Source organism: Lithobates pipiens, unplaced genomic scaffold, assembly GCF_037356315.1.
Source record: "Lithobates pipiens isolate NorthernLeopardFrog02 unplaced genomic scaffold, aLitPip1_a1.2 Scaffold_16, whole genome shotgun sequence".
Lineage (NCBI taxonomy): Eukaryota > Metazoa > Chordata > Amphibia > Anura > Ranidae > Lithobates > Lithobates pipiens.
In genome coordinates, this window is record NW_027507748.1 from 412,918,978 (window position 1) to 412,931,683 (window position 12,706).

The 12,706-nt window shown below is 42.5% G+C and overlaps 1 protein-coding gene across 2 annotated transcripts in view; it reads left to right on the forward strand.

Annotated features, from left to right (window-relative positions):
* Nucleotides 1–922: 922 nt before the first annotated feature.
* CBLB (Cbl proto-oncogene B) overlaps nt 923–12,706 on the forward strand; it is a 282,840-nt gene continuing 271,056 nt past the window's right edge. The window contains exon 1 of one of the 2 annotated variants that reach the window (XM_077482458.1): nt 923–1,458. In XM_077482458.1, the coding sequence (XP_077338584.1) occupies nt 1,258–1,458 (201 nt within the window). In that variant the 5' untranslated portion in view covers nt 923–1,257. The remainder of the gene's footprint in view (nt 1,459–12,706) is intronic. The other variant, XM_077482457.1, reaches the window with a different exon arrangement.

A 12,706-nucleotide genomic window follows, 5' to 3' on the forward strand; every position in this document is an offset into this window, starting at 1 on the left:
ATATGTGGTATACAAGCATATCAGTTTTGCACCTTGTTCAGTCTATTGTTGTAATGTTTATTATTGTGACAAAGGTTAAGTGTGTCTGTTGTAACAATTTCCCTTTGCGATAAATAACGTTTTCTGTATCAAGGCAACTGGAATAGCGAACGGCATCTCTTAGGTCTGAAGATGTCGGAGGACCAGACAATATTGCAGGGTGGCTAACGCGTTTCGAGGGAGGACCCTCTTCCTTAGAGCCAAGCATTCATCACTTTGGCTCTGAGGAAGAGTTTCCTCCCTCGAAACGCGTTATCCACTCTGCTATACCATCTGGTCCTCTGACATCTTTGGTTCCAACTATAGACCCAAGAGATACCATTGGCTATTGCTGTTGCCTTGATACAGAATACTTTATTAATTGCAAAGGGAAATTGTTACAACACACACACACTTAACAAAGACAACACAACAATCGCCTGCACAAGATGCACACTGATATGCTTGTATACCACGTTTCTATGTGAGTATAACCATTGCTGATTTACTTTTATGAAAATACTTGTGGTACTGCACAAGGTCGGTGCGCCCTCTCTTCTTTTCTGTTAACTCACCTGGGATGATCCCTACTCACCAGCCTATTCCCCTCCTGGTTACACTGTGTGACTGCCTAGCACTCTGAATACAATTGATCCATGGATTCCTAGAAGTTGGCTTACTAAAGGCAAATAGGCTGTTCACTTTAGAAAGGAACTTTCCCTAGGCTTAGTGATCCTGGTGACATGTCACTTGGCAAAGAGTGGCCAATCATGTTAGCAGCATGTTTCCTCGGCCTTGATTGGATGATGGAAGGGAGAGGAGCTCCCCTGAGTAAGCAGTGGGGGTGGCTCCCTCCCCTAGTGGAGAGTGTGGGCTCCGGACAGAGCGGAGCTCAGGAACGTCTAAAGGGATGCGGGGGAGGCCGGAGTGAGCCGCTCGGTGTAGAAGACTAGTGAAGCAGTCAGTGAGCTCCGCTCCTCCCCCCTCCTCCTCCTCCGGTGATCTCACCCGCCCAGCCTGCGGCTCCTATGATCAGGGAAGAGAGGGGACGCGGAGTTTGGAAAGCCCAGCAGCGGAGTGTGGAGTGTCCGGAGAGTGAGGGGGATTGTTGTGTGGAGAACAGTGGTGTCCGGAGCTCTGGACGGCCCCGTCCTTTGTGTCCTTGTGGGGAGTCAGCCTGCGGCCGCCTCTCCCTCCCCGACCATCTCTCCTTCCCCGACCAGCTCTGCCTCTCCGACCATGGCCAGCAGTAGCGGCAGTAATAGTACGAGCAGTGCTGGGCCCCTGAGCGGGCGTCTCCCGGGGGCCCGGAGCGCCAACCCCCGCAAGGGCCGCATATTGGGCTTCATCGATGCCATCCAGGATGCTGTGGGACCCCCGAAACAGGCGGCGGCTGATAGGAGGACAGTGGAGAAGACCTGGAAACTGATGGATAAAGTGGTAAGAGGGGGCATGGGGGCACCAACTTTATCATTACATTGGGAGCTATGGAGGAGGAAGAGCTGGGACCCCCGGAGAGGACTACCAGGTCCTCCTCACATGGGGACCACACTTCATCACCCCAACTCTGGGCAAGTGCCCTCTACATTCGGGGGACCCACTTCACTAGTATTATCACCCACTTCTGCCCACTTCACTAGTATTCTCACCCACTTCTGCCCACTTCACTAGTATTAGTAGTATTACCCACTTCTGCCCACATCACTACTATTACTGCAAACTTCACTGGTATTATTACCCACTTCTGGGCACTTCACTAGTATTATTATTATTATTATTACTCACTTCTGGGCACTTCACTGGTATTATTATTATTATCCACTTCTGGCCAATTCACTATTATTTATTATTATTATTATTATTACTCACTTCTGGACACTTCACTGTTATTAATTATTATTATTATTCACTTATGTGCATGGGATAAGGAGCACTTCTAGGGCTCCTTCACTATTTATTATTATTATTATTATTCACTTTTGTGCACTTCTAGGGCTCCACTATTATCATCAATAATAATAATAATCACTTCTGTGTAGGGGATAGGGAGTACTTATAGGGCTCCTTCACTAGTATTCTTAATTATTATTCACTTTTGTGCACTTCTAGGGCTCCTTCACTATTAATTATTATTATTATTATTATTATTATTATTATTATTATTCACATCTTTGTAAGGGATGAGGGGCACTTCTAAGGATCCTTCACTTTTTTTTCTTTTTATTATTATTCACTTTTGTGCACTTCTAGGGCTCCACTATTATCATCAATAATAATAATAATCACTTCTGTGTAGGGGATAGGGAGTACTTATAGGGCTCCTTCACTAGTATTCTTAATTATTATTCACTTTTGTGCACTTCTAGGGCTCCACTATTATCATCAATAATAATAATAATCACTTCTGTGTAGGGGATAGGGAGTACTTATAGGGCTCCTTCACTAGTATTCTTAATTATTATTCACTTTTGTGCACTTCTAGGGCTCCTTCACTATTAATTATTATTATTATTATTATTATTATTATTATTATTATTATTCACATCTTTGTAAGGGATGAGGGGCACTTCTAAGGATCCTTCACTTTTTTTTCTTTTTATTATTATTCATTTTTGTGCACTTCTAGGGCTCCTTCATTATTATTAATAATAATAACGTTTACTTGTGTAGGGGATGGGGGGCACTTCTAGGGCTCCTTCACTATTAATAATAATAATTATTATTATTATTATTATTATTATTCACGTCTTTGTAGAGGATGGGGGGCACCTCTAGGGCTCCTTCACTATTTATTATTATTATTCACTTCTGTGTAGGGGATGGAGGGCACCTCCTAGGGGTCTTTCACTATTATTTGTTATTATTACTCACTTCTGTGTAGCGGATGGGGGCACTTCTAGGGCTCTTTCACTATTTTTATTATTATTAGTTGTTGTTGTTAGTAGTAGTTATTAACAACCACCACAAATAATATTATTAATATTCCAGGTACTTAAAGCGGTAGTAAACCCGCTACTTTTTTTTTTACCACCTGCAAAGCAAAAGGCATAATGAGCTAATATGCACCGCATACTAGCTCAATATGAAATACTTACCTTAGAACGAGGCCCCGACATCTGGCCCGATGCACGGCGAGGGAGCTGACATGCTCCCTCAGCATTTCTTCCAGGTATCGTGGCTGTGAGTGGCCGGAGCCACGATATCGTCACTCCTGCGCATGCGTGTGGGAGATTTCATCCCGGCCGAGTCCGGCCACTGCCGGACTTTTAGCCGAGAATCCCCTTGTGCGCATGCGCCGCTGCAGTCAGCGGCGCATACCGAGGGGAATATCTCCTAAACCATACAGGTTATTTTTTTTACCTACAGGTAAGCCTTATTATAGGCTTTCCTGTAGGTAAAAGTAAAAAAAAAAATAAGTATACAACCACTTTAAAGGGATTGTAAACTCTAGTGTTTTTTTTTTCACCTTCATGCATCCTATACATTAAGGTGACATTTTTTTTTTTGGCACTCCTCAGCCCCCCCCCCCCTCCCCCGAGCCTTTTTGTTCCCCCACCAGAGACTGGCTCTACCTCTTTGGCCGGGGTTCTCAGCTCTTGATTGGATAGATTGATAGCAGCGCAGCCGTTGGCTCCCGCTGCTGTCAATCAAATCCAATGATACAGGCGCTGGGTGCGGCGCCAAGTCCGGCATTCTGTGTCTATAGACGCAAATGCTAGACTTGGGAGCTCGCCCCCACACAGTAACCCCCTGGGAGAGCGCTTCTCCTAGGGGGTTTCCAGATGCCAGGAGGAGCTGCAAGCACAGCTGGGGGACCCCAGAAGAAAAGGTTCAGGGCTACTCTGCAAAACGAGCTGCACAGTGGAGGTAAGTATATGTTTTGTTATAAAAAAAAAAAAGAAAAACTTAGGGTTTAGTAACCCATTAAATAGTGCCATCAATTTATGCAGCACTTTACATATGTATTGTTCGTTCACATTAGTCCCTGCCCTTGAGGAGCTTACAATTGAAAGTCCCTAAATCCCATTCATACATACACATACTACACTTGTGGTAAGAATAAGTCAATTTTACTGCCCCCTCTAATGCCAACACAGTTGTACTAGACTGGGTTGTACTTTGCATTCAAATGTTACCCCCATTTCAGTTTTGCCATTTATGATGACCCATGAGTGTAGTGGACTTTTAAAGATCATCTCCAGGCAATTTCTTTTTCCCCTGTGTAGTGGGTTTGTGCCCACACTGCATAGTTCACCTGCTTGGTTTTGTCTAGGGTATTGGAGAGCAAAAACTTACCTGATCTTTCGATGCCCAGCACAAGACCAGTCTGACACCCCTGCACTCAAGCAGTCTTGAGTTGTGGACTGTTCCTGACATCTTCAAGCCCAGTGCAGGCTCCGTAGGCCAGGAACAGTTCACCTTGTTGGATGGTGGGTAATTACACATGGGCCAAATGCCAGGCAACATCAGTGCTGACCAGAGTGTTCTGGCATAATAGCTCAGTGGGGGAGATTGCTGTACTAACACCAGATTGTTAGTAGAGCAGCTCTGACCTGAGTTGTTTTTTTACTGAACTGATAGTGTGTACTAGGCTTAAGCTTTTTCTATACCCCTAGACATAACAAGCAGTTGACTTGTGCAGTACAGGCACAGTCCCGTTGCATGGTAAAAAAAAAAAAAAAATTGCCCGGAGTTGGGCTTTAATGGTTAAAACAGGTGCCAACTACCTGTCAGTCCCCCTCCTAATCCACCATTGTGGATCATTTTTCAGAGGCTGCTGCTAATGTAAACAAGCTCTTACCTGATCTTTCGCTCATCTAGCAGACAACACTCTCCGGCAGTGAATGGTCCCCTAGCATCCTCATGTCCAGTGCAGGGCTCTGGTTCCTGCATTGGTCTTAAGGACATCAAAAGACCTTAAACCGCTGGATTGCAATGGCTGGTCTAGCAGCTTGGATGAACTTATTGGAGCAGAAGATCAGGTAAGTCAAAGTGCTTTAAAGGATAAGTTCATCTTTGGGAACATGGTACATGTTCCCACTTCTGCAGCCTCTACCCACACCGTTTCCATTACTGACAGCAAGTAGGGGGGATCTTCTCCCCCCACTCGCTGTCACTATTTTGAAGAAAAAAGGGAACTACCAGGATGTTGAGCACTCTAGTTAGGTCATTGTCTCTTCCTGTCAATGCGTATCTGCCTGCCCATACAAGATATGGGCAAACAGATACGCTGAGAAGTCTGCAGGTGTACTGCATGGCACCCACAATCTGCTGAAAAAAATAAACACATATATGCATTTTTTTTTTAAAAGGTGAACTTATCCTTTAAGGTATATTTACAACAGATGCAATGGGGCTGCATGGATCAGCTATTCCAATGCAGTCCCACCACCAGGACAAGTCAAAATGCCATGTTTCCTGTGTGCCCAGTTCATACCACTGTGTTGCGATGGTGTATGATGAAATAAAGTACTGCGTTCAGTATTGGGTTTTTTTCAGCACAGCACAGTGCAGTGTGGGGCAATCAACTGCCTCGCACTATCCACTGGCCAGTTGAACTTAATGAGTTGTCTGTGTGACATTTCAATAAAGTTCCTTTAATAAAATAAAAAAGTGAACCGTGCCATACACCAAGTCGGGCACATCATCACTGCACTGATCTGGCTGGACCACGCGTTATAACGGAGCAGCTGGTGTGAATGTACCCTTGCCCAGTCCCCTAGACAGAAAGGAGCAGTTAACCCTTCATTATACAGCCCCACTGCAAGGGAGGACTGTTCGTTTTCCTGGAGTTCAGCTTTACACTTTACAATAAGTTTTGTGCCCAGTGGAATATCTCCTAACTGTCAGATTCATGATAAGCAGCAGTATCTTGTTCAGCAGTATCTTGTTCAGCATGTGATGACACATTTTGCAAAAAGTTAGTGTATCTAAACCCAAAGCTTGATAGTATGGCAGCTTACCAGTCTTTCAGCCCTGGTGATTTTGTATGCGTTCCAGAACAGGAAATAACATGACTTTTTATGGTGGCCGTTCACATATATGCAACAATGCGTTTTTTAAAAGGGGTCCTGTGCTTGTTTGGTGTGGTTTGATGCAAGGTTTATCTCCCAATAGAGCTGCATAGGTGTTCAAAGACTAATCAATTCCAGTGTGTTTTCTATCGGGCTATTGTGTCTTTCTGAGCTGATTTCCAGAGAAAAATATGCAGCTGTAACCAAATCGCATTGGAATCGCACTGAACCCACATGAAGCCACACTGAGCTTGTTTCTTGAAATTGACCTAAAAGTCAGACTCAGTCAACACATAAGTATGAGCCTAGCTCAATGTGGTGGCTGCATTTTTCTTTATTTTACACTTTTTTATCCCCTTTTTGTTATATCCTCATAGTCCTGCCATCAACACACTTCCTCTTCTGGGGTGACCATTGTACTGAGCAGCACTGTCACCCCCAACACAGAGGACTATGTTACACCTCCCTATCTTCTCTACAAGTGTGTTTGTGTTTTGTAGCCCGTGTAGATAGCAGGGAACAATACTGACTAATTACTTCCTGTGCTCTCTGCCTGTGGGCTGTTACCGGCTTCCAAGATTACTGTTGGATGAATGGCTATTTATTCCTTGTTTAACTAATAAAACTCTTGGTATATTTTACAGACCATCAGGGAGCAAATGAGGTAAATGTACTGTTCGGGTTTACATATAGAGTAAGTGTTGGGTAACTGAGATGGGCCAATAAGCTGCAAGCTGTGGATGGTTGCTATGCTTGTCAGCTTGGAATAATAGGAAGTGGCCGCTGCTGTACCTAGCTAGGTGTTGGCTTGGTTGCAGGAACTAGGAGAAGCGTCCTATGTTCACTATATACCGTACATACTACTGATTAGTTTTCTCCATTGATCATACAATTCAGGGTACTGTACTATTCTTGGAGCTAAAAGTTCAAATAAAACACTGGGAATGTGATCCAGTGACCTACTTGTACTGTACACCAAACATTGCAGGGTATTAGACATACTTGGATTGTTTTGCTCTTGTTTACTTGTTTTGAGTTTTTTTTATTGTGTGTATGAGGTGAATTGTAAATGATTACAATGCTGATACATTGTAAAAGTTTTGTGAAAACTGAACCTATGCAGCACACGAAGCCTTTGACAGTTTGTGGAATTTTAGGTGTTTGTGTGTTTATTTTTAGGATCTGAAAACAAACTTTTTTTTGTTTCTAGTCATAACTGTAGTTGGTGTTCTGTTGGGTCCATCTGATGGGACAAACACGAAAATATTTCTCGTACGATACCAAATCATATGATTTACAATTTTAATCAGTATGGTTGTTGTTTGAAAATGCACTACAACACATTGCTTCCAAATTTGTATTTTGTCATATGAGAATTTTTGTCAATTTAGTAAAGATTTAATTTTCAATCTGAGACTAGCATGGAGAAAGAAAAAAAGAAACAAAAACAAAAAAACAGACGATTGTTCGTCCGATCATCGTGTGTACCAGGCATTAAAGTCACCATACACATTACAATCTGAACTGTACAAACAACTTTTTGGTTTACCTACCTAAACTATCCAATCAATCTGTATCCAGTTAGGCATGCACTTGTACAACATAGTTGTCTGTAGATCTGAAGGCGATTGTACAGTGTGTGTGTGTGTGTGTGTGTGGTGAGATTTCAAATAGGCAGGCAGATGTTTCTCTGGAAGACGTCTGCTGTTTGTTTGCTTTTTTTGTAGGAACTTACAATGGGTAATCATGTAACTTGAGTATCGCATGTACTGATAGTAATGCCTGCTTTTTGATGAACAGAAGGAAGGTTCATTCAGGTCCACACAGTTGGAAGCCTCCCTCAGAGCAAGTTCTTCTTTTTATAAGAAGTAATGATGGATTATGACAAGGGCAGAATAGGCAGCTGTCCTGGGCTGCAGCTTTGAGGGGCCCCATAGGGCTGCTGGCTCATTACAGCACTGAATAATTATTTTTGGCTAGGTTGTCACTGTGTGGTGCGTGGGGGAAACACAGCTGTTCCCACACCCACAACCAACACGCACTACTTTGTACAGATGTGGCTGCCAGTAATTCCTAATGGCACCCTCACACATGTTGACCTGCAGTGTATTTGCAGGAACTACAGGGAAATTGTGATTTCCCTGCGTCCATGTATTGAAAATGGTGCAAGCTCCTTCTTTATTTTCCCTCTTATATTCATATATAATATATTCAAATTTTTTATTTTTTATTGCATGAAACGTAGGCACAGCAACCCATGCAAATGAATGGGCTGCCGTGCCCGCACAGACGCAGGCCACAAACCTAAACAAGTGTGAAACTATGGCTATATATGTATGCACTGTATGCCGGACTTTGGCTGGTGCTGGATGACTCCATGCGCAGGAGTCCCGGCACACAGGTACTGTTATGGTGATATAAGCTGAGCTGCATAGAAGAGGCTGAGCTGGAGGAGAAGGCGGTGAACAGGCAGGTAGGTGTAGTTAATTACAGAAGAAACCCTGCAATAAAGAGCCTGCCTGCTCACGGTTTGTGACCGCAGAAGTTTGGCTTCACATTAAGGCTGGCCATACATGGGTCAAAATTTGAAAGAATTTTCTTTTGAAAATCAGAAAATTTGTGCGTTTTGTGATCCAATGACGCCACCATTTATTTCTAAATTTGGCCAACCAAGCCTTCAATTTCACCTCATGTTGCTACAGAAAAGACTTTTCATGGCTGGGAATTTTCTTTTCTTTCCGGGAATTTTCTTTTCTTGCACGTGCGCATTTCCTTTTCGATTACATTTCTCGCACGGTTCTCCCATCATTGATTAGAAAATTGTTAGTTTTTCACAAAATTTCCAACATGTCTAAATTACTCGTATTTGATTGCCGCACAAAAATTGGCTGTTGCTGTAGCCCACTAATGGTGCGAGATATGCATGGAAATTCTTAGATAAGATTTTCGAAAAGAAAATTCTTTCACAATTCGACCCATGTATGGCCTGCCTATGGCAAGACCTTTTCTGCTCTGCAAGACTGAGTGTTCAACAATTATTTAAAATTATTTTGTTGCTTTTAATTAGGGTTCCTGTTATGATTATCAAATGATCATACCCAATAGTTATACACACTCCATGTACCTAGAAGCTTCATGTTGATATTCTTTACTGTCATCACATTATCCTGTTCAAACTTCAAATACGCTAATCCAAATCCTGCAGAAATGTTTAACAAACCCATGTCAGGAGCAAAACACAAATTTCTGTGTACTCTGACCCTGTACCCTGCATGATCCAATTAAGTTTGTGGGGGGTCCACTGTATGCTTTCTTTTAGGTGGTCAAATAATTGACTCGTAATTGCATGTTTACAACTGCTGCCTTGTCTGTGGGTAGTCGTATACATTTTCTCCACTGGAAGGTCTATTGTATATAAAGTTTAAAGTCTACATCGCATATAGAAAGTTTTTATATACAGAATAGTTGCTATATATTTGGATGGTGTTTGAAAATAGAATGGCTGTACTTCAGACAAAGTGGAAATGTTTTCATAAACAATTAGTTCCTGTAGTGTGTGTGTGTGTGTGTGTGTGTGTGTTATCAATAAAGTTTGTTTAAACAAAAAGAAACAGTGTGGTCCAGGCTGTAAGTCCATGCAGACTCTTGTCCCCTTACCCTCTGCCTGTCACAGGTCCTCTGACGTCACGTACAATATGTGTTTTTTATTATTTGGCTTATCTTTTTTGTTGCCATTTTGTATATATCTCTTAAATTTGTCCAAAAAATAAAAATAAATTCTAATACAATATGATAAAAAAAATTAAAATAAAAAATACAATAAAAAGCCCATAGACCTGTACTGAACTTGAGAACACCAAAGGGCAGTCCACCACCAGAGTGTGGGGGTTAAAGGAGAGCCCTGGCTGCTGGGGGAGCGAGGCATCAGGTAAGAAGGTTTTGTGGCCCTTGCCTAGACATAAATAAGTATTTATTATTTACATTGCACAGGCAGCATTTTTCCTTTCCCCAGAGATGGGTTTTAGAGACCGTGAATGCCTTAGTTTCCTCTCAGTACAATTAAACTGGGAATAGGGAGGAATTGGATAGACCTTCCCAGTCTGACTGGTCTTTTTTTCATGCTGTCTCTCTAGGTGCTAGAAGATCCCCACTCCACACACAGTAATACCCATTTTAAGTTACAGTACACTGTGTTGCTAAGACAATGTAATTCCACGAGGAGCTGATTTGAGATTATGATAGTAGGGAACACATGCACACATGAATAGAACACACACAGTATACATGGCACATAGATGGAAAATTGGCCGGTTTAGCAGGGACTGGATGAATTGTGATCTGTGTGTAGCCCTGGTTTGACAGAAGCTGATTGTTAGAATGGCTTCTGTTAAATGTTCCTGCTGGAAAACTTCCTTTAAACTAGGTTTACACTGGTGCAGTAGTGTAGGGAACGACATGTGATGCAGAGAGGAATTGCACCACATTCCTGTTCAAATCGCATTTGATTCTTTGCAGGGAAATTTGAACCCATTCATTTTGTATGGCTCAAATTGCACCACATCCACTATAAAATGGTGCAGGACCCTTTATTTGCCCCCACTGGAATTACATTGCATAGGTGTTCACACCCATGTGATCTGATTCAGGTAATTACACTGCATTTTCAAAGCTGTTTCGGGTATTAATTTAATATTGACACTCGCAGAAGATTGCGTTAACGCTGTGGGATTTCAGTGTAGTGTGGGAAACACACAGGATTAGCTGCATTTCCCACATATATGTGAACCGAGGCTTAATCAGCAGCTTTATCGCTGTTCAGTGTATTCTTACAGTAAGGGAGTCCCTGCTGTCTGCAGCCAATAGCATGTCTGGGAGAATTCCTCCATCCACTTCACTTGTGAATGGGGGAATCTGAATGCTGAACACAAAGCGAACTGTGTATACCCTGCACATCATAAAGGCTACATTCACCTCTTTCCAAACGAAGCTTAGAGATGGGCTTTAGGCCTGGTACATACAGGCTGAATGGTGGACGACATCAGCCAGTTCAATAGAAACCGGCTGACATTCTGCCATGTGTATGGTAGCCAGTCTGACAGAAGAAAACTATTTGGCTTCTATCGAAGAGTCGTGACTGAAAAAGGTCTGGCGACTGGCTCCCAATCAGCACTCTCAGCCAATGGCTGAGAGCGCTGCTTGGAATGTTCTAGCAGGGGGGCCGTTCCCCTGTCAGAACACAATAGTACAGCAGGGGAGACTGTTGTACTAACATTGGATTGTTAGTACAGCTCCTCCAACCTGAGCTGTCAGTTTTTTTTCATTCTTTAAACCCGCTAACCATACACTGAGGCTCGGCTCATACCTAAGACGGATCCATCTCACAGCAGGAGTCTGTTGCGTGCTACTTCACTGTTTCAGGTCCGATTTCAGACCAAATTTTGGGCTGAATTTGGGCCTTAAATGGACCAAAAGACTGTTTTTCTGCAAAATGCACCAGACCCGCTGCGGAGATATGTGAACCAGCTCCATAGAGATCCGGTTAAAATCTCCTGCTATTGTGAATTGGATGTGGTGATCCCACATCCAATTTGCAATGTGAACCCAGCCTAATAATTTTGTTTAGCCTGGAGCGTGGATGAACGAATATACTACCCCCTCCCCCCCACCTGGCTATTGTACTCTGACGGCCATGAGCGCTGGCTGGCAGCAGATCCGAACAGTCCATGCAGATAATTGGCTGCAGACCCCATTTGCCAAACAATTTTGGTCTTTTTCAGCCAAGGCCAATTGAGTAATCATAGTAGTTTTAGAATTTCCCTTGGCCTACCTGCCCATGTTGTAAGCTGGGACATTTTTAATAAAGGCTTCTGCTTCTATATTACATAACACAATATAACATTTTCCATTTTGGATGTTTTCATGTTAAGACAAACTTGTTTTGAAACAGAATCAAGTCTGAGAATAAAAATAGACGGAGCATATGCTTCTGAAACGGCTAGAACATTTCATTTTATTTTTTTTTGTTCAACAATTGCTTCATCAGCACTGGAAACAATGACATGTATAACTGTAAAAATGTACTTTCCTGTAATTGCTGTGATGTAGACATTGTAAATGATTTAATAATGTGTAGTCCTTGTGACTTTCTTGTTCTTCCTGGATTGAATCCAGAAAAAGTACCAGAGTGAAAATGTAGCCGTAGCACTGGGCTGTCCTTTCCTCTCATTACAGCCTGTTGTGCTTTGATGTATTGACTATGGATAGCTAAAATGCACATTCCCTTATACCTCTAATGCTGCCCATACACCGTTACTTTACACATTGGGTTTTTTGTTTTTGTTTGGCTCCGCCATCGACTGACCAAAAAAAGCTAGCTATCCACACAAATGAGGTGGATGGAGGAATTCCCATCGCCCCTTCGGTCCCCGGGACATGGTAATCTGACAGTAATACCCGCTACTTTCAGAATATCAATGTTTATTTTGACATCAAATTTTGATTTATTTTTAGTCAGTCTTTTGACTAAAATGGCATTTTAGTCATCTGAATTGTTTGTTTTAGTCGACTAAAATCGTGTTAATTTTGACAACAAAAGTAACACTGCATAAAATGACACTGATCTGCAGCTGATTGGCTATAGCCAGTAATTGTCCAAAACATTTCTAACCTGCCCC